The sequence below is a fragment of the Carica papaya genome, chromosome 2 (genome assembly GCF_054855325.1).
Source record: "Carica papaya isolate Zhongbai chromosome 2, ASM5485532v1, whole genome shotgun sequence".
Lineage (NCBI taxonomy): Eukaryota > Viridiplantae > Streptophyta > Magnoliopsida > Brassicales > Caricaceae > Carica > Carica papaya.
Genome location: NC_142310.1, coordinates 32,955,952 through 32,979,833, shown reverse-complemented (window position 1 = coordinate 32,979,833; position 23,882 = coordinate 32,955,952). Strand labels below are relative to the sequence as shown.

General features: G+C 35.2%; 4 protein-coding genes and 1 long non-coding RNA gene across 10 annotated transcripts; 4 read left to right on the top strand and 1 right to left on the bottom strand.

The window, feature by feature from the left end:
* Positions 1–1,293: 1,293 nt before the first annotated feature.
* LOC110823703 (mitogen-activated protein kinase kinase kinase 18-like) lies at positions 1,294–2,884 on the top strand. The gene has a single exon (XM_088214165.1). It carries the CDS (start codon positions 1,295–1,297, stop codon positions 2,867–2,869), a length of 1,575 nt encoding a protein of 524 aa, XP_088070291.1. The 5' UTR covers position 1,294; the 3' UTR covers positions 2,870–2,884.
* A 2,071-nt stretch (positions 2,885–4,955) lies between these two features.
* LOC110823738 (ran-binding protein 1 homolog b-like) lies at positions 4,956–8,448 on the top strand. The gene is made up of 4 exons (XM_022054201.2): positions 4,956–5,231; positions 5,390–5,541; positions 5,685–5,810; positions 7,735–8,448. The coding sequence occupies exons 1-4, from the start codon at positions 5,077–5,079 to the stop codon at positions 7,971–7,973; spliced, it is 672 nt and encodes a 223-aa protein (XP_021909893.2). The 5' UTR covers positions 4,956–5,076; the 3' UTR covers positions 7,974–8,448.
* A 4,113-nt stretch (positions 8,449–12,561) lies between these two features.
* On the top strand, positions 12,562–17,319 carry KT1 (potassium transporter 1). 3 transcript variants are annotated; one of them, XM_022054295.2, is made up of 9 exons: positions 12,563–13,023; positions 13,844–14,087; positions 14,397–14,642; positions 14,825–14,875; positions 14,957–15,217; positions 15,307–15,359; positions 15,484–15,598; positions 15,672–15,926; positions 16,036–17,319. In XM_022054295.2, the coding sequence occupies exons 1-9, from the start codon at positions 12,979–12,981 to the stop codon at positions 17,010–17,012; spliced, it is 2,247 nt and encodes a 748-aa protein (XP_021909987.1). In that variant the 5' UTR covers positions 12,563–12,978; the 3' UTR covers positions 17,013–17,319. The 3 variants fall into 3 exon arrangements, with proteins under 3 accessions (XP_088070289.1, XP_021909987.1, XP_088070290.1); XM_088214163.1 differs by having other exon boundaries at positions 12,562–13,023; positions 14,825–15,217; XM_088214164.1 differs by lacking the exon at positions 12,563–13,023 and having other exon boundaries at positions 13,947–14,087; positions 14,341–14,642.
* A 485-nt stretch (positions 17,320–17,804) lies between these two features.
* Positions 17,805–23,678, bottom strand: LOC110823878 (uncharacterized). Of its 2 annotated transcripts, none has more exons than XR_015817274.1 (3): positions 23,519–23,678; positions 21,562–23,357; positions 17,805–21,039 (listed from the first exon to the last, which is right to left on the bottom strand). It is a non-coding gene; the product is annotated as an uncharacterized LOC110823878 (long non-coding RNA). The 2 variants fall into 2 exon arrangements; XR_002541464.2 differs by having other exon boundaries at positions 17,805–21,705; positions 22,682–23,357.
* Positions 20,084–22,222, top strand: LOC110823877 (CHUP1-like protein). Of its 3 annotated transcripts, none has more exons than XM_022054374.2 (5): positions 20,084–20,719; positions 20,802–21,118; positions 21,206–21,317; positions 21,855–21,986; positions 22,066–22,222. In XM_022054374.2, exons 1-5 carry the CDS (start codon positions 20,084–20,086, stop codon positions 22,081–22,083), a joined length of 1,215 nt encoding a protein of 404 aa, XP_021910066.2. In that variant the 3' UTR covers positions 22,084–22,222. The 3 variants fall into 3 exon arrangements, with proteins under 3 accessions (XP_021910066.2, XP_021910065.2, XP_021910064.2); XM_022054373.2 differs by having other exon boundaries at positions 22,059–22,222; XM_022054372.2 differs by having other exon boundaries at positions 21,855–22,222.
* Positions 23,679–23,882: the final 204 nt, after the last annotated feature.

Below are 23,882 nucleotides of genomic sequence, written 5' to 3'. Positions count from 1 at the left end.
AATATATGTGTCTACTTATGTTTTTGAATTAATACGATTTTATGTTTCTTTTAATGAAGTTTTTTACAAATTATTAAAAATGACTTTGAAAATTGTTTCAATATCGTCTTTGACCTGATGAAACTCCTTCATATTTATTATTCACGTATGAATTAATTGTGTAAAAAGCAACCATCGAAAGCTCAAAAGGTCAGCCGCATCGCAGTTCAGTTCAACCAGATCCACCCCAAAGCCGTCCAAGAACACAGATCTTGGGAAAGAGTATATATATATATATAGTTTGTGGCACTCATAAAATATTAAAAATAAAATTTCAATATACTATTATTTAATTTATTTAAAAATATATAAATACGTACAAAAACATGCAGAGCATATTTATCTTCTTCATAAATATTTTAATTGATGGAGGCAGGTCGTGCACGTCAACACCTCTCTTCACTGTAAAATACCAGACACGCACGAGAATCCTCAGCCGAATCCAGACGTCTGCCTTTCTCTACTTTCCCATTCTCTTCCACCAATTACTACCCTCTGTTTCTCTCTTCTACTGACGTGGACCACCGGTTTTTTGCCATGTCAGCACTTATGTGGACCCCGCTTTTTAACAGAAACCTGTCCCCCTCCCCGCTTCTTCCATGTGGTTGTGAATTCCATTGTTTCTTTTTTTTTAAATTAAAAAAAATGTTTGTCACCTCCTTTTTATTTTATTTTGAACCCCTCCTTTTCTTAAAAAAATTTCAATGATGACATGAAAAATTAAACCGATAAAAATAGACAGTTAATGAAAACTCGTCTATCGCAATTAATTATTAATTAAAAAGAAAATTAATTTAATCAATCACTCCACGTCGGTGAATTTTCCACGTGGTGACGCTGGAATTAATTATTTACTTTCCTATTTCCACCACTTAAAAAAATTATTATTCCTTACCGACCAAAAATTCGGCCTGATTCCTCGAAACATTTTCATTTACATGTTTAAACAACAATACCCGCCTTTGTTTATTTGATCCCCTCGGAGATCTGACGGTTGAGATTAAGTGATTAACCTCCCTTCTTACTTGGATAAGGATAAACCCTGTATACATCAAAACCGGAACTTGTAATCCAACTCCTTCCGTGACGTCATCAAACCCTTTTTCCAAAAAAATCAAATTATCCATTTATTATTTCCACGTCGGATATAAGTTAATTGAATATTTCAATAATAATAATCTAAAATTCCTACAGTCCACTCGCACGTATATATACTTGTGCTCCCTTGTGGCCCTAGTAATGTGGCCAACAAAACATGCTTACTCGCACAAGCAACGACACAGAGCGAATTTCTTCAATGGAAACTCCACGGAGCTACGACAACAGGAACGACGACGTTTCTTCGCCGCCGGTTTCTTGGGTTAGAGGGAAGTGCGTCGGCCGAGGCTGCTTCGGTACCGTCAACGTCGCTGTTAAAAAATCCGACGGTCATGTTTTTGCTGTGAAGTCCGTCGATCTTGACACGTGTCTTCCAGGTCAGATCGAGTCCTTAGAGAATGAAATTCGGATCCTCCGCTCGCTTTCTGGGAGTCCCTATGTCGTGGGGATCCTCGGAGAGGACGTTACGGCGTCGTATCGGAACCTCCATATGGAGTACTTGCCGGGTGGCACGGTTGCTGACATGGCGTCGACTTCCTCCCGTCTCGGCGCTGACGTGGACGAGCTGCTTTTGCGGCGTTACACGTGGTGCGTTGTCTCTGCTTTGCGACATGTACACTCCCGGGGATTCGTGCACTGCGACGTGAAGGGAAAGAACATTCTTGTGGGGCCTAGCTATGGCGCGACGAAGCTCGCGGATTTCGGGTCAGCGATGGAGCTCACCCGTGGAGTTGCCAGGTCTGCGGCTCCAATTGTTCCACGTGGAAGCCCGCTGTGGATGGCGCCGGAGGTTATCCGACGGGAATACCAAGGACCCGAGAGTGATATATGGTCTCTCGGCTGCACCGTTATCGAGATGCTCACCGGGAAACCTGCCTGGGAGGATCGGGGCTTTGAGACACTGAGCCGCATCGGATTTTCCGAGGAGTTGCCTCGTTTCCCAACTCAACTATCGGAGCTTGGTCGCGATTTTCTAGATAAGTGTCTGAGGAAAGAACCCAGCCAACGATGGACCTGCGATCAACTGTTGGAGCATCCGTTTTTATCACACTGTTATACACCCATAGAGTCATCTCCTCGTTGCGTACTCGACTGGGTCAACTCAGAATTCGAAGACGAAGAAGAAGAGCGAGATTCGGCGACTCAGTGGGATGAGATGACTCGTGAAATTTCAGCGAAAGACAGAATCGGTAAATTAGTGACAACGAGAGGGAAAATTTGGGAATCAGATGGTTGGATGGCAGTGAGGGATAGCACTTTGGAATCACCAGGAGTCGACTGTAGTGAGAGCGAAGAGGCAGGGAGAAATGCGGCATATTTGAATTTGACGAGGGTAGAATTGGAAACAGAAAGTGCAAATTCGGTATATTCTTGGGAATCCGTGAGGAGGACAGCAGAAGAACGAAAAGCGAAAAGCTCAAAATGGGATTTTCGTAATTTCGGCGGCAACAGGTTGCAGGAGCGGGAAGGCGGTAAAATGTACGAATTTTTACCGGGTCGGGTCGGGTTAATCAAAACGCGGCGTCGCATGGGTGGCTTCAGCTGTCAGTATGGGTCGGGAAACGTGGGTTTTGCGGTGGAGGAGCGAGGGATGGGCCTTTTATATTGGATGTGCTGTAATATTTTGAGTTTCTATTGGCCGAAAATATTCAGATATATTATTTTAAATCATTATTATTATTATTATTTATATTCTTCTTGTTTAAATTTCAGCCTCAATTTACCCACGTGAGTGAGCCCAACCACGTTTCTTTTCCTTCATTATTATTTATCACTATTTTTTTAAAAATAAAAGAAGAAGAGAGAAGTGGCAAGTGCATGTTTTGGTGGGGTGTGGAATATAGATTTTTTACCCAGTTGTTAATTTTATTTTATAAAAAATAGTTATATATATTATTAAATGTCTAAAAAAAGAAAATGGTAATGTGGGTTCGTGTAAAGCCAAGTTGGGTGACAAGTAAGTTGTCTTGGCCATAAACACTGAGTAGTGCAAGATGATGAGTACCATTTTCCAATCCTAAGATATTTTTAGGCGTGCCCAACTATAAGACAAATAATATAATATGTGTTGAGTTCCTCTTTTCTTACCCAATTTCAAAGAGTTGTGTTGTTAGCCAAATGTGGCTAAAACTAAATCGAATCGGGATAATACGAATAAGTAATAAATAATTTTTGTACTTATTCCTTTTTAAATTCACAACCCATATCGTTTAACTTTCATCCGATTTTTATAATTATGAATTTATTTTTTTAGTGGTTGTGGTGTTTTTAGATTAATTATTTCGGTATTAAAATTTAATTTCGTGTTCAATTTAATAAAATAAATCATTCATATTAAAATTAATTATTTGTTAGTCAAATGAAAATTATTTTCTTATTTTTATATAAATGTGTAAATTTGAGCCATAAACGATGCATAAGCTTTTTGTTTTGGATGTTTAGTTGACAAGAGACAAGGTTGACACCAACTTGTTATGTACATATGTGTGTGTATGCATATTTGGTTGGTCCAACCATGAACATGATTAAATTAATAAAGATTAAGAGAATCTCAACATTCACTCCCAATACAATTAAGATCTCCGTGCTTGCTTTCTCAACAGACGACAACCCAATCTTGCAATTTTGATTTCCCAACTCACCAATTTCTTCTCAATTTTTATTTTTTTAATATAACTTCAGATTATCGTTAGTAGAAAAATATTTTCGGATTAATTTTCATATATTTATATTATTATTATTTTTTTTTTTTAAAAAAAATTTAATACAAATTAAAAACCATTTAAATTGTAATTTAGAATATTTAGGAGGGACCCAATTCTATGACAATTTAACCTAGGAGTGGGTGGCAGCAGAAGAGACATGTTTTTGAAGCTTCCCCTAACATTAAGTGTTTTGGTCATAATCTAAAATGTTATTTGTAAATTACAAAATGAGATATCACTTTTAGATTTATCAACGAATTTGCATTGCATGTCTTCATCTCTACATCCCACTTTCCATGTTCTTTCCTCTCCACCACCAAGTAGACACACACCACCTATAAATGAATGATATGCTTATAAAACATACATTAATAATATTAAAATAAAGTTATAGGATCCTTAAAAAAAACCAACATTCATTAATACTTTGGTAATATAATTAGTTAAATACAATATAAATTTATTTACTCCCAAGTGTTTTTTTTTATTTATAAATTTACCAACTACTCTACTGATTGACTTTTCCTCAAGGTAATAAACGTCCTTTTACTATTCCATGATATTCTTATAACAAAACATTTAAATCATAGTTTTCGTAATAATAATAATAATATCCCATGAAATAACATACTTATTACATACATGTGTATTTAATGACTAATCTATATAATTATATACTAGACACATTAAACTAAAATATTACGAAGAAAAAAATAAAATAAAATTTTCAGTCAGTTTCGATATGCAATATAATATAAAAGAAAACTATACAAATCTTTATTTTGAGAAAAATAATGTAAACTCGTGTTTTAAAGTTTGGACAAACAAAAATATAGGCCTAATAACTGGGCCGAACTTTTACAGATCCACCAATTCAATCTATCATTAAAAATAAAAAAAACAAACTTATCCGGTCCAGATTCAGCCCAACCTCACCGTGGAAAGGTTTAAGGTCCAGCTGAAGTTCGGACAATATTTTATCCCAAGTAGGGGGGCGACTTTTCCGCTAACCAAACAGTCCCTATCATGAGCGTAAATATCACGCCTCGTCCATTAAACTCCTTCCCAAGTTACATTACATTCAGTAACAGTTCACTATATATATATATATATATATTGATACCGCAACAACACTTATTCTGTATAAACCCTCACCGCCCCAAAACCTTCGATCTAAATATCCATTTCTCTGTTCAAATAGTGAGTAGCGAACGAACAGTCGTCAGAAGCAGAAATGGCAAGCAACGCTCCCGAGCACGAGCACAGAGAAGATGAGGAAACTGCCGCCAACGAGGACGAGGACACCGGCGCTCAGGTCGCCCCTATCGTCAAGCTCGAGGAAGTGGCCGTAACCACCGGGGAGGAAGATGAAGACGCCATCCTCGATCTGTGCGTATACATTTATTTCTGTGTCTCTGTCTCTGCAGTATATGTCATTTTTATATCTTCGATCTGATCAGTTTGTCGTTTTCTAATCCATTTCTAGGGTTTTTAAGTTTTAACTTATTGAGTTTATTGTTTTCTCTAATTTTAACTGTTAATGATAGGAAAGCGAAACTCTATCGATTTGATAAGGATGGAAATCAGTGGAAGGAGAGAGGTGCTGGTACCGTGAAGCTATTGAAACACAAGGTTACAGGAAAGGTTCGCCTCGTTATGAGGCAATCTAAGACTCTGAAGATCTGCGCCAATCATCTCGGTATGTCTTTCTATCTGTCATCTGCTTTGCGCTTGACATTTTTCTTTTACACTGTTTATGGATGTATTCAATTTTCATTATAGTTTGTCCTTTCTCCTTAGGTTTTGATTTGCGTGTTCTTTTTCTTCTCTTCGAATTTGCAGTTTTGCCTGCAATGACGGTGCAGGAACACGCCGGCAATGAGAAGTCGTGTGTGTGGCACGCCACGGATTTTGCTGATGGTGAATTGAAGGATGAGCTTTTCTGCATTCGTTTTGGATCAGTTGAGAGTGAGTACAAAGTGTTTTTTTTCATTCTTAATATGGTTTGTTTTTCAATTTCGTTGCAGATTTACTTGAATATTGTTTTTTGTGTGTGTCATTGAGGTTTCACATGTACCTATGTGTTTTATGGCAGTGTGTGCATGTATGATTTCCTTTTACGTTTCTGTATTGTACGAGCTAGCTGTAATTTTGGTATCTGTGTTTCTATCTCATGGTGAGGGTGATGCGCCTGTAATTTAAAATGGATATATGCATAGTTCCAGCTAGGTTTGCTTGAATGCTGTCACGTGCAGTTTCGAGCGCCCTGATTGCCTGGTCCTGGTGGTCCATTCAATTTTAGCACTTCTGTCATGCATGTGACCTGCTTGTGCTTATGCAGTTTAGAGATGATAAGTATTAGATACATTGTGCTGTTTGTCTAGTATGCTTACATAAGTGCATGTCTGAAATTCTAAAGTCACCTTAACCATGTGAATGATCCATTTGTCGTTCTCTGCTTCTTAAGCTAAGAGGCAGAAGAATACGCTAGAGGTTGCAACACTGTTTTCATATTGTTTTCTCATATATCTAAGATATGTTTTGCTTGCATTCATGCATATTGAGGTTCGGTGGACTTACTGTTGTTAGACTCTATTATCTATCAGACACGCTTTTCTGATAAAGCATGTCTTCTATGTTGATGGAGGGTTCTGAAGCAATCTTCAGGAACATTTTTTTTTTCCCTGAGAAGAGCAATCTTTCACAATAGTATGGGATTTATGCTGGGAAGTTGGATTAAGGTTCTAGGTTGTAAGAGTGAGAAACAAACTAATGACACCTGCCCATATGATCATGAAAATCAGTTTGGCTTTTGAAAAAAATTTCTCGAGAAGGGCAAATATTTGGCAACACTTTTCATGCAGTTGTTAGGTAAAGGAGGTTTATTGTGAAATTGGATTAAAGACTCTAGATCATAAGAGTGAGATACAAACTAAACGATACCTACTTCTATAACCATGTACCTATGAATAAATGAAAGGAGGAGGAAAACCAGTGCTCTTTCCGCTGAATTACCAACTTTGAGAGTAAGATTTACATTGATCCTGTGATGACTGATGCTAATGTTAGATCCATATGAGCGAGCAAGTAAAGAAATCCTTTAGAGTGGAAACTGGTGTCCATCCATTAGAGCTGAGGTGGGAGAACTTTGGTTTACATTTTCTATTTTGAGGTTTTTTTTGAAGTGCATGAGAAGCAATGACTGGTATGAATTTGTTTTATTGAGGTTTGAAAAGAATGGTAGGAGGTTCTGCTTGATCTTCTAGGTTGGCAAGCTGTATGAGATTGCATTTTAGTTTGGATGCACTTATATCTTCAGCTTTGTTTTGGTAAATACTGCTGGACATGTTAGAAGTTTGGGATGATTGTATTGGTTTTCTCGGTATACATCTGGATGTTCATGTCACCCAAATCAGTTTTAAAACTTCTGACAATATATTTGTATTTTGTGAATTAGCTGTTGCCCATGAAGGATCCTTTTTGTATGAACCCTTATGACCTGCAGGCAAACAATTCATTAATGATCAATGGCGAATTGCTAAATCAACTTTTCATTGCCAAGTGTGCAATGGTAGTTCTTAATATAGTTTGTAAAATCAAAACCTTCTATTAGGGGATGAATTGTTCAGCCACAGTTATAAATTATTGATGGATTTCTCCCAATAATGTAAATATCACTGAGAAATTGCTGCTGGAATTTGTATGGTTGAGGTGGTTGCAGTTTTGACTGTGACTGTTTGTGCATTTATTCTCACTATCTAGTTATTACGTTTCTTTTCTATATATATTCACTCAGTTCTTTTTCCCCATGTTGCTCTATTCCTCTGGCTTGGTTCATTTGTTTTAATTTATAGTGCTCTGTTTATCTCTGACATCTTCTTTTTGATATCAGATTGCAAAACCTTTATGCAAATGATTGAAGAAGTTGCTGAATCTCAGCAAAAGAAAGAAGAGAACAAAGATGCCACTGCAGCTGCTGGTCTTCTCGAGAAGTTGACTGTTGAGGAAGAGAAGGACAAGAAAAGTGATGAGAAAGCTGTGGAAGAGGCACCACAGAAAGAGGAAAAAGAAAGCAAAAGTGAAGCAGATGCAGAAAAGAAAAGTGAGGAGCCTGGCTCTTCTTCAACTTAAAGAGGGTTGGAATTTATGTTTCATGTCATCAGATACATTGCAAGATGTGATAGATGTCCACATTTCTTGGCCATGTCTCGGCACATTGACACTGCTGAGGAAGTATTTGTTGCCGGTCGGACTGGTGTGGGTCTACTATGAGTCATTTTGAGTCCTATGTGTTTGGCTTGAACTTGAGGTCATGTTTGAATGTCTGAGGGTTGTGTTTTTGCAGTTTGAATATGGTCAGAGATGTCCAGCAATGGTCTTGTCTTCATTTCATTTCATTTCATTTCATTTCTCAATACTACGGGGTGCAAGTTTCTGGTGATACCACCCAATGGATGCAGGGAGAAAGATATCACTTTTATAGACCGATACTCCTATTTGGTAGTCTTGGATTTCTTGTGTTATATGGTAAACATGAGACTTGGATACTATTGTCAATTCCGGATTTTGAATTGACAGTGCATGTCAAATGGATCTTCTTCCCCTAGTGATTTGGGCAATATTCTTACGGTAAGTTGTACATTCACAAGTTTATGTTGTGTGGATGTCCTGCTCTCCAAAGTCAATGTATTTGTCCAAGTCTGTAAGAAATTATTGAGTGGTTAAAACAATTACAACATATTAGCGTCAGTCATACCTGGTACAGAACTTCAGATATGCTTTGCTAGTCAGGTAATGGATTGGTTTATACCTGAGTGCATTGGCAAATAAAGCCCAAAATTTATGATTACTTATTGGACTCCTACCTAAATGGAAGGGCAAAGAACAACCGAAAGTGGATTAGTTATGGGCTAAGCGACCCGTACAACCTAACAAGGAGGGAAAATGACAAAAGAGAGGGACTGGTTCCACGGAAGGCTCAGCCCCCACTAGAAATAAGACAAAAGGAAAATAGAAGGCAAGCAGCAGGATTCCCAACAATAATTGGAGTTAGAGATGGCATTCAAATTATTTGTATATTTAAATCTATATATATATATATATATATACATGGCAAATGGCTGTTGAATTTATAAAATGTCCCTGTTCTTTGGGAGGACCTATTAAGTACAGTAATTTTTTTTAAAAAATATAATTCAATAATTTATACTTTTTTTTTTTTTTTTTCCCTAAAATATATGAATTCTGGTAGTATTTGATGGACTGCAATAATAAACTGATCCTTCAAAAAATTATTAATACTCAAATAAAAACATTTTACCGCTAAAAAGTTTTTGATAGGATCAAATTACTATCTTCTTGTATATATATGTATATGAGTTGAGCAGATGCCAAAATTATTAAGGGGGAGGGAAGAGAAGAGGAGAAAAGTGAAGGTGGATGGCGATGGGCATCAAAACTGGATGAACGCACGTGACAAACATCCGATGTCACAAAAAGGCGATCATAGGGCAACCCCCACGCCCGGGAATCCAATTGCTTACAACTAGTGGGGAACCCCTACATGCAATCTCTTTTCTCTGTCTACTTATATATACATATATATATATATATATGTACATATTGATATGGATAATCTTTCATCTCTCACACTCACACGTTTCAACTTCAACAGATGAGGGAACAGGAGTTTAAATCAACGTCATAAAACTATAGAAATTTTATCAATACAAATAGGAAAAAAGTAACATCTAACCAAGATTTTAGAATTAGCGAGACCCATATATATCCCAATTAATTACATGAACATACACCAATGTTGAATAGTGTATAGCTAGCATTCAATCGAATGGGACACCCCCCCCACCCCTCCCCAATAAAGGTACTAACTATTTGATATAGATACCACACCTAACCCATCTTACAAACATATATGTATATATATATATCTATCTTAGAATTGAATTTTATCTTTTCAAATAAATCAATAAATAAATAAACCCTGTTCAATTTTCTTTTTGGGGTTTTCAATCTTCATCAGATTCAAACTCTTCCCCATGCAATGTACTTGCAATTATGTTCATGGTACGGTTGGACCTCAAAACAAAATAATAATACGCCTCCAATAAAGGATTTGGTTGTTAAGGTAGCTATTCAAAATAGATATACACTTTGGTTGCTTCCTCCTATCTTTCTTTTCTTATTCATTTTCCCTTGAACCAAACAATTATTTCTCCCATAAATGTATGTGATGGGTCGTGGGAGGCTGCAAGTCATTGACACTAATTCTTTTTTATTTCACATTAAACAAAGAAGATTGTATTCACTTGGTTTGTTAAGATTTAGGGTATCCTCCTAAATGGGTATTTCAGTTCTTAAATATTATGCACGATGGCATTATGTTTTACGTATGTGTGTGTGTGTGTATATAAATGTCTATGCAAATCGTGGTGTTGAAATGATAATTATATTTTTGGTCTCCAAGTTGAGAGACTTTGAGTTTTCAAGTCGAGAAAAGGAGAGTAGGTAGTGGATTTAGGATGAACTAACGTCGTAGGATTAGCATCTTATGCTATTGGTAAACCATGCACATCACTCACAATTCCTATCTTGACTTGATTGTTCCTGTCAAATTCATCCAAAACTGAGAGGTCGGAAGTGAAAGAACAACCTATTTGCATTATAATATATATACACATGTACATATATAGGGTTCGTGGAATAATTTTGAGAAACCCATATCGGGTTTTCACCTTTTTTTTTAAAGGAAGAACTTAGTTAATTAAAGTTTAATTCGATCGGTTGGCTTTTTTTTTTTTTTTTTTTTATAAATTTTTTTGGAACATAGTAATTAAAATCAGGATAATCAAATCCATGGATGTACTATTATCCATTGGATAAAAGTTGATCGATTGAAATATTGAACTTTATAAATTAAAGAATTAGATTTTTTTTTAAAAAAAGTTAATAATAAAATTACATTTTGAAAAGATGTGTGATAGCCAATGGGGGGGGTCCATTTTGAATAAAACTTCATGGCATAGTTCAATACATGACATGATCAATAAGAAAAAGAATTGAATACCTGCGAGGATAATATTATATATATATATATATATCTATGTTTGTTTGTATGTGTAGATGTATAAATTTATACCCATCATGGAAGAAAGAGGAATTAATATAATTTATAATATCAAAAAATTCTTGCTTTCTCAGTGACAGAAGGGACCCTAAACTGGAAAGAAGCACCGCACTACATGCCAATTTGGAAAATGACACAAAATACTCACCTCCCTCTTCAATTCATAGATAATTTTAATTTTTTATAGACGTATAGAATTATACAATTTAATTTAATTTAATTTTTTTTTAAAATTTTTTTCCTATCTAACTAAATATAAACACACGTGGAAATATTTTTTAAACTAAATAACTTTATGTATAGCATGGATGGAATGAATATGTATATATATATAAAAAAATATATATATATATATTACAATAAATTAAAACCCAATTGGCAAAATGATATCTTTATTATTTATATTATTAAAGGAAACCCACATAGATATTTTATTGATGTTACTTGTACAAGTTAAAAAGGTAAAGGTGTTTCAATGGAAGTACAAACTTTTTAAATGGCGAAAGGACAGCCTTACTTGAAGATTGAGTGGATGAAGAAGCAAACTAACCAGAGCTTATTACTTCTTTGCCCCAGATATATGTAAAAGAATACAAACAAATTCATTTAATTAATTAATTAATCCATTATTAAACATATTAATTAATCCATTAGTTAAAGAACACTATAATAATATATATTTAATTGACATAATTAGGATTGTAAGTCATTGGTGGCAGCCGATAGTTGCTTAATGCATGGGATTTTGCATGACAAATAAGGAGACAGATGAATAGGTGAAAAGTAGGTTAGGAATTCACCAAAACAATTGGCAAGATAAGCAAGCAACTAGTATTGATATTTCAACTTTAATATATATATATATATATATGGGGTTTATGAATATCTTATGATTCTGGGTTAAAAAACAAATAGTTAAATAACATTGAATTATTTTTATACCATGTTAATTTAAAAATGAATAATAGTGTAAAATTATTTTAAAAATTAATTTCACTACTTAATCACAAATACCATGTGACATCTATATCAATATGTAATAAGTTTGTATATTTTATAAATTTTTTTTTTAAAGATTACAAGTTGATATTTTTTTTCATTAGTTATTAAATAGTTTGAAAAATAATTTCTAAAAATAATGAAATTAATATTATATTTTGTTTTCGATATCATTATAATAATTTCATGAATCGATAAATCAAATTAAAAAAATTATATAAATAAACTTATTAATGAAAATTACATACATACATTGAAAGATATGTCATGATGATGAATACATATATATATATATATATATATGACATTTAATTATTCTAAAGATAAAGCTACTTTATAAGTTCAAATTTGCTACATCATCTCCAAAGGAGGTGAAACATCAATTATTTTGAAAATCTTGAATGGAGGATTTATATGTCTTTTCATTAATAATAATAATATTATTATTATTATACAATTGAATCACATTTGATATATTGTTCCAAAAAACTTCACTTCCCCATCTCTGTCATAGTGGGACATATCATCCCAATGCATGTCTTCTACTTATACCAGAAGGGTGGGATTAACAATTAATCTACAAGAAAAAACCTTACTTCTGCAAACCATGGAACTAAAAGCAAACAATCCTCTCTCTGTAAATAGCATATTTTAAGATTCCTGACTAACTTATCGACTCCAATTTCAAGGTTTATCCAAGCAAATAATATATATACACACACAAATATTCAGTACATATATATATATATATATCTCTACACATACAGATATTGAAGACAAGGAGTAAGGAGAAGACATTGAATGCATTTTGCAACTTCTTTGGGCGCACGCAGTATTTGCCTCCTCTTTCACTGCTACTTATTTCTGTTCACTCCCTACATTCGTCTATTCTTATTCTCTTTCTTCTTTCTCTATATATCTTCTCATTCGTACCTTTCTTTCTCTTCCAATCTCCTCCCCTCCCCCCCTCTCTCACTCTAAGGATAAAAGACCATGAACCCATCTCAGGAGCTTGTGGAACAGGGAATATCTCCACAGGTACTCTCTTCTTTTCTTCTTCTTTCTCCATAGATCCACGAAGCTCTTGCCTTTTTCTATTCTAGTGCTACGTTAAATTTGACGGAACTGCTATAAAAATGTTATCTTGCTCTTTTATTTTCTGTAGTTTTGATTTTGTAAAAGAGGCTTTGAGTTATGTGAGATTTAATGGGGTTCTGGGCAGTTGCATTTTTGCTTCATGGAAGGAGGATGTTTTCATGTGGGCTTTCCCATTTCCAATTTTTCTGTGTAAATGTCTTCACTATTAGCTTAAACGGGTTATCCCAGAACAAATTTCAGTGACACATTAGCAGTTGTCTATCAAGAAGGAAACTTTAGCATGCCTTTGTTTCTCAGTGACTGATAAACTCTGAAGTCTGAAGCTAATTTCAAAATTTTGCTCACTTTTCTTAGCTAGTCCAATTGCCTGTTTTTCTGTATTCTTTGCGGGGAAATTTTGATGAAATGATTTAATCATTTTGGGATAAAAGAAACTTGATTCTCTCATATTTTTGAGTCAGTTCATGTGATTAACTTCATGGAATATGGTGAATATGATACTCTGCTGGTTTCACCTTTAACAATGCTCAAGCTACTGCCTAGTTCTGTTAAAAAAAAAATTCAAAAGTAGTGAAAAGAATAAAGAGAGTTTCTTAAAGCATCTTTATATAATTTCCTTCTTGTTGTGTGTTCCTGGCATAGATGAATTCTGCTTCTGACCCATAGTACAGAATTGATAACATTACACTGCTTGTTCTTTTTTATCTTTTACTTGAAATGAGTGTGTGAAATATAACAATGACTCGGTGCCATGAATCAGAATTTGAAGAGGGTATCTTGTACAACCGTGATTACATTGGCTTATCAAAGTCTTGGAGTGGTTTATGGAGATCTTAGTACCTCTCCTCTATATGCTTACAAGACTACCTTCTCTGGGAAATTGAGCCTCCACGAGGACGATGAGGAAATCTATGGCGTTCTTTCTTTCATCTTCTGGACATTTACTCTCATTGCTCTCTTCAAATATGTTTTCATTGTTATGTCAGCTGATGATAATGGTGAAGGTAAAGCTTTCTCATTATATTATAGACTTAATTATCGCTTTAAAATGTGATTACAATGAAGATTAGTTTTGTTCATTGTTTAGTTCAAACTTTTCTTTGAACGAAAGAGCTACTGAGCTGTTATGCCAATGATGCCTCATTTAGCTTTGCTCTGGGTTTTTCTTGTTCCTTAGTAGTCAATAGGCATAACCTCGTACGGAAAGCTGCAGTTAATAGCAAAAGGTTTTATTAATTTGAAGCTCAATGGCTGCAGATTTGGACAAGGAAGAAACACAGCTTATCGATGTCAACTTTTCACTTATGGTGCAGGTGGTACCTTTGCTTTGTACTCCCTTCTGTGCAGACATGCTGAATTAAGCATCCTACCAAATCAGCAAGCTACAGATGAGAAATTATCTACATATGCCACAGCAGGATCCACAGATACGCATCAGAGTTCTGCTTTAAAGTCTTTCTTTGAGAAGCACCCAAGATCACGGAAAGGACTATTAATCTTTGTTCTGTTAGGCACCTGTATGGCGATTGGTGATGGAGTACTCACCCCTACAATATCAGGTTGTTAAAAGCAGCATATGAGAAATATTGGTTTCTTTACAGTTCTTTGTTCTAGATATTCTCTGCTTTTCACTCAACTGATCTTTTAATCTTTCTTTTCCAGCATCCTTCTTAATGTGACATCAATCTTGAGTAGGCTAGTTTATCTTCTCGTTGACATTCTTGAGTAATTTTGTTTTCAGTTCTTTCAGCAGTTTCAGGAGTCAAAATTAAGATCCCAGAACTACATGAGAGTAAGTACAAAATTCATAATATGTCACCCATAAATGAGCATAAGGCTACTAATCTTATACTCAGTTTTTTTCTTCTTTCAGATTATATTGTTGTCATCTCTTGCGTCATTTTAGTCGGGCTTTTCTCACTCCAGCATCATGGAACGCATAGAGTTGCTTTCATGTTCGCTCCAATTGTCACAGCATGGCTTCTTTGTATTAGCAGCATCGGAATATACAACATCATCAAATGGAATCCACACGTAGTCCGTGCACTTTCTCCTGCTTACATGTTGAAGTTCCTCAAAAGCACTGGGGTTGAAGGATGGGTGTCGTTAGGAGGAGTGGTTCTCTCCATCACAGGTTCCTCAGACTTCCCATGAATTAATTCTGGTTTACTTATGCTAACTGGATTAGTTAATTGATTTAGGTTCTTTTCAAATTCTGTCTAGGTGTCGAAACAATGTTTGCTGATCTGGGTCATTTCTCTTCACTTTCAATAAAGGTAATTCTACACACTACTTAACAAGTTGACTAGCAATGTCCCTTGCACAAGAATGAATCTAGACAAACTTTGGGCATATTTTAATCTTCATCCTGAAGTTGCAACATGGGCTATTCAAATCCAGGTTGCCTTTACATTTCTGGTATATCCATGTTTAGTTCTGGCATACATGGGCGAGGCAGCTTTCCTCTCAAAGCACCATGAAGACATACAGAGGAGCTTCTATAAAGCCATACCGGGTAAGAGCTTATCAAAACACCAATAGATAACTTTATTCTTTGCTTTAGTATTGATGTTTCTTTCTCTATGCAGAAGCAGTCTTTTGGCCAGTTTTCATCGTGGCCACTTTTGCAGCTGTGGTTGGAAGCCAGGCTGTAATATCAGCTACGTTTTCAATCATAAGCCAATGTTGTGCTCTAAATTGTTTTCCCCGGGTAAAGATTGTTCATACCTCGAGCAAAATATATGGGCAGATATACATTCCAGAGGTCAACTGGATGTTGATGTGCCTATGTTTGGCTGTAACAATTGGATTGAGAGACACCAACATGATGGGTCATGCCTATGGTATGAACATCATCCGTTGAATAAATCAGCAAACTTTTATTTGTTTTTCTTTTCAGAATATCTGGAGAGATGATTATGAACCAAAATGGTTTCTTTTCTGGATTTGTAGGGCTGGCAGTCACTACTGTTATGTTCGTGACAACTTGCTTGATGGCACTGGTGATGTTAATTGTGTGGAAACAAAGACTAATCAGTATAGTTGCATTTCTTGTGTTTTTTGGATCAATAGAATTGCTTTACATCTCAGCATCCGTCTGCAAGGTACCAGAAGGAGGCTGGATTCCCCTTGTGCTGTCTTTGATTTTTATGACTATAATGTACATATGGAACTACGGAACTACGAAGAAACATGAATTTGATGTCGAGAACAAGGTTTCAATGGACAGAATAGTCTGTTTAGGGCCTAGTCTTGGAATGGTTCGTGTCCCTGGAATCGGACTTGTTTACACTGACCTGATAACTGGAGTTCCAGCTGTTTTTGGACACTTTGTCACCAACTTGCCTGCATTCCATCAGGTGCTAATTTTTGTCTGTGTTAAATCTGTTCAAGTCCCCTTTGTCAGTGAAGAAGAACGGTTGCTGATAAGCAGGGTAGGCCCGAAGGAGTATGGCATGTTCAGGTGCATTGTGAGGTATGGTTACAAGGATCTGCAGCAGGAAAACTATGATTTTGAGAATAAATTGGTGAATGGAATAGTAGAATTTGTCGAAAAAGAAGAAGATATTGCTTCCAAGACAACTGTTGAATCTTGGGAGTTTGGAGACTTGAAGACATTAACAGACTCCAATCTTAAGGTGATTGAGCAGTCTCTCCATGATACTGAAGTGATCAAATCCAGTAGTAGGAATTCAAAGGATTCTCCCATTAAAGATGAGTCTCATCACATACTGAAAGCCAAAGAATCTGGTATTGCTTATATTCTTGGGCATTCTTATGCAAAGGCACAGAAGTCATCTTCCATCTTCAAGAAATTTGCTATAGATGTTGTATATGCTTTTCTGAGTACAAACTGTCGAGGCCCTGATGTTGTCCTCAACGTTCCACATACTTCTTTGCTCGAAGTTGGCATGATTTACATCGTGTAACTTTCTGCTGAAACAGTCATACATGTTGCTGAACAGGAGACTTGCTTACGAGAAAGATCTAACAGAGAGAAAGGGAGCAATGCTGAGTAGTGACATGCTGGAAATGGAGAGTTTTCTGCAGTTTTTTGGATTAGACTTTGTATGTAGGCATGGAAGATGTTTTTACATAGATCTAAAGAGACAGTAGAACTAACATTTTACTGTTAAGTTGTAAATTCTGATTCTTGTTAGGATTTGTATCTCCAAACACTTGTATATGGAAGTGGAAGCATTCTTGCAGAAAGAAATCTTCAACGAAAATTGTATATCTATCTCTCATACACCAAAATCAATAATCCTTTCACCACCAACTAAAAGAAAAAAAAAAAAGAATATCAAATTAGTTTTCTAAAACTTGTTATTTATTATAATTTAATTCTTAATATTTTTTAATTACAATTTATTTCAAACATTAAGTTCCTTTTATTTCTTAATAAATAGAAAAAACTCAAAAATAGTTAGATCGTATTGGAATATTTTTAAAAAATAGTTTAAAAAATAATTTTAATTAATTAATTTAAATTAATAATAAATTAAATTCATTTTTTAATTTTTTTAAAAATATTTTAATATAATTTAACTATTTTAGTTTTTGTTTTATTAAGAAATAGAAGAAAACTGAATACTTAAATCAAATGAAAAACATAAAAAATGGTATTATAACGGAAAAAAAAATTAAGAAACAAATTATAATAAATGTCAAATTATAAAAACTAATTTAATAATTTGACTCAAAAAAAGTTAAAATACTCCGGTAAAAAAAAAAAAAAAAAAAAAAAAAAAAAAAAAAAAAAAACTTTATCTTGACAATGATTATATTCTTGGGCCTTCAAGAATTGTATGCAAAAGTTTTGCACATTAAAAATGTAATATACATTTAGAATTCTATTTCGGAAATACCAACTAAATCATTAACAAAAATGTTATACCATAATTGTTTTTATAAAGTTGCTGAGGATGGACATTTGGAGTAACCCACGTTGATAAAAATGTATTGCAAGAGACTGAAGTAGTAGGAGCAGCAGGTGTCATTTTAAACACAACCACAAGGAAAGAGACAACAGGGCCAGTTGTGAATTTATGAGGAAGGAGTCTTGAGCCCATCAGTTGGTAAAACATCATGGGTTACGGGGCTAGATTGGGCCTACACGATTAAAGGAATCTTTTTACTTCTGGTCTTCCTCTTTTGATTTGCTCGGGTCAATCAAATTCAATCCCTCAATTTTGTCTCAAATGAAAAACTCACATAAAAGTACAAACATCACATAATTCATCTCTTTCTTTCTATTATGATGAAATCAACTCAGGAGAAGAAACATTATAATTTGCCCATGAATTTCCTTTCCTTTTTTTTTTTTTGGGGTCAGTCATCAGCAGGTAGTAGTTGGCCTGGAGATTGCCTAAGAAGTAGGGTATCCAACTTGGTTAAAGAAGGGTGGGGAGAATGGGTAACGGGGGGGGGTCCTCTCATATCCAAAAGCTGGAACAAAGACTTAGAATAAAAGGACTTTGCCCTAGTAACTGCCCCAATAAGCTACTGTCTTTTATACTGACAAGTGAAGTGCCTCTATGATTTTGGACCATTAAAAAATTAATAATTTATTCTTTTCAAATCTCTCTCTCGAGACACCGTAGATTCTCTCTCCCCATATAAACCATTCTTTTCTCTTACAGAGAGACTTGGAGAAATAATGGATCATATCTAGACCTGCAAATTGCCCCTTGAATTTAAGGTCTGACAAGACATGAGGGAATCGAGCAACCTACACCACCCTTTTCTTTTCTTTTTCGCTATCAACCTCTTGAGCTGCTACAATGGCTTTTTCCCTTCACTGTATATAACTCTAATTCAACTACCATGCAAAGCAAACAAAACACATAATATTTCTATTTCTAGTTATGGAAATATATTCTATAAAACTAAATCAAAGGTGATTTTTGGAACAATAAATAAAATAATCTTCGTAATTTGCTAGAAAAGTAGGAGTCTCGACTAAATAATTTCCTAGCAACCAATTAAAAAGCTGCTCGGGTAAGTAATTATCAATTGAGTGTGACTACAAGTTTCAAATATCTACCCTAAAAAAGCCAGATCTAGAAGAAACCTGAAATTCCCATCTTTTCTTTTATACAGTAAAGTAGAACTACATGTAAAAATAAAGAAACGTAAAAAAAAAAAAAATTATAAATAAATAAAGTAAAAAACGGGAAATCTTATTCGGGAGGTAGGCTGTAATTATCAAAGCAATTTCTTTTTCTTCAAATTTCCACTCTTTCACCGCCCTTCAATTCCCCTTTCTTTACTTTTTTTTACCTTTTCTTCCGCATTGCTTCACATGCAATCAAAATAATACCAAAGTCCTCCACAACAGTCTTTAAAAATTAAAAAATAAAATAAAATAAAATCCACCCACAACAATCAAAATTTGGACTCCGGAAGATCTTGCAAAAAAATTAATCAACTCAAAAAAATATTTGCAGTTGGCAATTTACAATCAATCATGTCTTAAACTTCTTGTTTAGGATTATGCTAAAGACTAAATGCATGTAAAAAAGATGAAAGAAAACGGCTTCTTCCATGTGTAAAGAAAGAAGTTCAATTCACTTCCATTAGGAACACGACACCCTTATATTTATTTAAGGTCAAATTTTATTATAATCAAATAATAATAAATACCTAACCTGCCTTCCTACAGACAACTACTACACAGTAGCAACCTTTTTCTGTGCCAGCAAACCCACAAATTTCATGTCAATTTTTGCAAACTATTAACACATCGCAACATATAACAGGACAAAATTTTCTAAATGCCAAAAACATCCCTGGGCGAAACAACTTAATGCCATGTCCTATCATAGCCATCACCAGCATATCATAGGGCATTCTGAGAGTAACAAGACCGGGGCTTAGGTAAGAATACCTTACTTCAAAAGTAAAACAAGGAATAAAAAGGAGAAGGACGTAATAAATCGAAACCACTCCACTCCTCCCATCATCATCCTTCCAGGGTAGCACAAGAGTAGAGGAAAATATGTCACTAGAAGATGATGAGTCAGAGATCACCTGCTTGAAGAAGGAGCTCCTAGTTTCTCTCGCAAAGAACAACGTTCTAGAGAACGATAATCAGGAACTACGACAAGAAGTAGCCCGTCTTCGAGCACAAATAAGCTCCCTTAAAGCACACGATAATGAGAGGAAATCCATGCTCTGGAAGAAATTACAGAACCCCAATGAGAGCTGCAACACAGATGCAACTCAACAGAAAACATCAGATTTTGTTAAAATTTCTGAACTGAGGCGTGAAATAGAGAATTCGAGTCCACAGCCAAATTTCCAAGATTTAGCAGCAAAGAAGGAAAGGGCATCTAAAATACCAAAACCACCGCTAAAGCCACCTGCTGCCATCACCACATCTATCAAGGAGGTAAACGAAAATGAAAGTAAAGAACCATCAATACCAGTGCCGCCACCCCCACCATTGCCATCTAAATTGTTAGTTGGGTCTAAATCCGTGCGCCGGGTGCCTGAAGTAGTGCAGTTGTATCGCTTACTAACAAGGAAAGATTCTCACCTGGAGAACAGGAACAATCATTCAGCAAATCCAGCACCGGTATTCACCAAGAACATGATTGGAGAAATTGAGAACCGCTCCAGTTATCTTTCGGCTGTAAGTATAGCAGCAACTGCCCCTTTTATATTTGTTTCTTATCCAGCAGAAACTCCCAGTAACAATAAGATGTGACATACAGATTAAATCCGATGTAGAACGAAAGAAAGAATTCATCAATTTCTTAATCAACGAGGTGGAGTCTGCAGCCTACAGAGAGATATCTGAAGTCGAGACATTTGTCAAGTGGCTGGACAAGGAATTATCTTCGCTGGTAGATGAAAGGGCAGTTTTGAAGCATTTCCCACAATGGCCAGAAAGAAAAGCAGATGCCTTGAGGGAAGCTGCTTTCAATTACCGGGACCTGCAGAACCTTGAATCTGAAGTTTCATCATTCGAGGACAACCCAAAAGAATCTTTAGTGCAGGCACTGGGAAAGATTCAAGGATTGCAAGACAGGCGAGCATGTATAAACTATATTACTAAAACTTTCTATTTTCATTCAATGGTATGTATTAATTGCATTATTAAATATGAAATTTACAGGTTGGAGGAAAGTGTAAATAATATGGAAAGAATGAGAGACAGTACAAGCAGCAGATACAGAGAAATGCAGATTCCCTGGGAATGGATGCTGGAGAGAGGGCTAATTGGTCAGGTAATAGAAGTTAACTGTTATAGTACAGACCATAAAGGATGACGATGAGATTAACAACAATAATACTAGTTATTTTAGTGAGAATAACAGTAAAGCCAATAGAACAAATTTTTTCGAACTAAAAACAACACCGTATGCAAGACCTTGAAGAGACAAATTGCATCAATAGCAGAAGTAAGAAACCCAACTGCCCCTTTCATCTTGAAGTTGCAATTAACGGAATTAACTGCTTCATGAAACTAACCTCCATAGGAAGTTCTCTCCAAGCACAAACTAGGAGAGGTATACACAACTCATGAAAGATACAGCAGCATTCACCATTCCTCAACTAAAATCACAAACCATAGCAGGTCCACATTTAGGGTTTAGTTTCCTCTGATAACAATACCTGATTGTTAAACAAAGATATAGTATCACAATCATGTTCATCAAACGTCAAAATCTGCTAATTGTTCAATCTAATTTTTAGAAACAGCACTCCACCCTTTTTGCAATTATTATTATGTACTTCAAGTCCAATCTTCATAAACATTGCAGATGAAATTAAGTTCATTGAGGTTAGCCAGGGCATACATGAAGAGAATAACCAAAGAACTGCAATCAAGCAGATGCCCAAGTGAAAGAAATCTCATGCTTCAAGGGGTTCGATTTACTTACCGAGTCCACCAGGTAGTGTCAAACTATTCAGAATTAAAATTCCTATATATCAGTCTTGCTAATGTTAACTATCATAACATTCAGTTTGCAGGTGGTTTTGATGGAGTAACAATACGTACATTTGAAGAGCTGAAGAAAGTCGGGATGGGCATGCACAAACAATAGCATGTTGCTTAAGTGGTTAAGCCGTGTATAAATTATATGTTATTAGAAGTAAGATAAAAGGAAAGTGGGAAAAAATTTATTTCTGCTCTGGCCTGAGAGAAACATTCACGTTTTAGCAATTTATCCACCCTTCCCCAAAATGAGCGAATGTAATGCACAGTTAAAAAATTATTAGCAGCAAAGGAAAGAAGAATATTATTATAAAGCACAAGCTAGCTACAACTGACCCTGGAATCACAAAGGGTAAGATGAGGATACATATCCTAATACAGGTGCACACAAAAAGATGAACCATTATGCTAATTTCTTAGCTTGTCTAATACTAAATGAAACAAAGGTAAAAGAAGAGAATAATAGCATACGATCTTCATTAATATCCTAATGTTGACAAACCAGACAACTACAAATTTAGGACCCCAAAAACAATCATAAACTAAAATAAATAAAGTCTACTACCTATGTTCCTTTCTATCACTTGAAAAATTAAGAGGAGAAAACTATTTGATCCTTTTCGTATGCAATTAGGGACCCGGTCGACTTACTTGAAATTCAAACTGTCAACAACCTTGAATGATGGAAACGTTAACAATGTTCCAATGCTTGTTGAAGAGAATGCTAATGCTTGGTTGCTAGAGAAAACAATGTGCAACCTGTAACTATCATCACCGACAACTAGCACTAGTTAAGAAAATAAAAACTACCCATAACAGCACGTAATCTCTCACTCTAATATTGATCTAAAAAGTGAAGGACTGATAGAACTCAAAGAGATATGTCCAAACTTGCAACAAAAACAACGGCCTATTAGCACTAACAACCAGCATCTACCAGTAAGGGCCTAATCTAATTAACCACAAAGTACATTGTCCTTCCCAGCAGAATTAATATAAAACATGTATTTTCTAACACATAACAAAATGAATAACATCAAACCATCTAGCATTCAATCAATCTAATGCCAAAGGCACTAATGACATACGGTATCAGCAAAGTTGGTTATCCAATTTAAACATTAGCAAAATATACCAAGCACCTCGTACAGAAAATATAACCAACTGTCTCGGTACAAATCAAACAATGCCTGAACTAAACTAACGAAAAGGGACACAAAACCCCGTGAGAGGAGCTCCAGACCAGAAACAGCAGCAGAAGTTACTTCGACCTCTGCCTCATCTTTCGTCGCTTCCTCTTCAATCTTCTCATACGCTTCTTCTTCCACTGCAAACAAGAATAATGATTTTAGCAACAATTGCTGAAACATTTTAAACATCAATTTCTTCAAAGAAAACAAGAAGTTGCTTTCAGTTCCGATAGTTTTTCTGGGACGAAAAAATGATCATATCGCAATTGATCTTTTGGACTGACATTACAGTCCTTACCTTAGCTCTCATGGTGACGCAGCTAAGAATAGACGCTTCCTTGACTCCTTTATGTCCTTCTCGAATGCAATGCAGAATTGTTAAATGTGGATTCCACAGAACCTGAACACAAACCCTAATTATATTCGGGTTGGGTAATATACGAGCCCGATCGGTTCGGGTTTATGTTCGGTCCACTTTCATCCTACTGAGTTTTTATTATTTGAATATTTTTTTAATGATTCTCAATCTTATATTGTGAAATTCTATAAAAAACCTCTTTTATTCGAATAACTTATAAAGTAAATACACATTTAATTCAATTAAAAGCAATGTAAATCCTCTGAGAAAATAATAAATATTGATATCATACATTAAAAAGTTT

Coding starts and splice junctions, on each gene's coding strand:
- KT1 (XM_088214163.1), top strand. CDS start 12,979: ATGAACCCATCTCAGGAGCTTGTGGAACAGGGAATATCTCCACAG. Junction 13,024..13,843: donor AACAGGGAATATCTCCACAG/GTACTCTCTTCT, acceptor GCCATGAATCAG/AATTTGAAGAGGGTATCTTG. Junction 15,360..15,483: donor TCTCTTCACTTTCAATAAAG/GTAATTCTACAC, acceptor ATTCAAATCCAG/GTTGCCTTTACATTTCTGGT.
- LOC110823738 (XM_022054201.2), top strand. CDS start 5,077: ATGGCAAGCAACGCTCCCGAGCACGAGCACAGAGAAGATGAGGAAACT. Junction 5,232..5,389: donor GAAGACGCCATCCTCGATCT/GTGCGTATACAT, acceptor TGTTAATGATAG/GAAAGCGAAACTCTATCGAT. Junction 5,542..5,684: donor GATCTGCGCCAATCATCTCG/GTATGTCTTTCT, acceptor TCGAATTTGCAG/TTTTGCCTGCAATGACGGTG.
- LOC110823703 (XM_088214165.1), top strand. CDS start 1,295: ATGCTTACTCGCACAAGCAACGACACAGAGCGAATTTCTTCAATGGAA.
- LOC110823877 (XM_022054372.2), top strand. CDS start 20,084: ATGTCACTAGAAGATGATGAGTCAGAGATCACCTGCTTGAAGAAGGAG. Junction 20,720..20,801: donor GCTCCAGTTATCTTTCGGCT/GTAAGTATAGCA, acceptor TGTGACATACAG/ATTAAATCCGATGTAGAACG. Junction 21,318..21,854: donor AGAGAGGGCTAATTGGTCAG/GTAATAGAAGTT, acceptor TAAACATTGCAG/ATGAAATTAAGTTCATTGAG.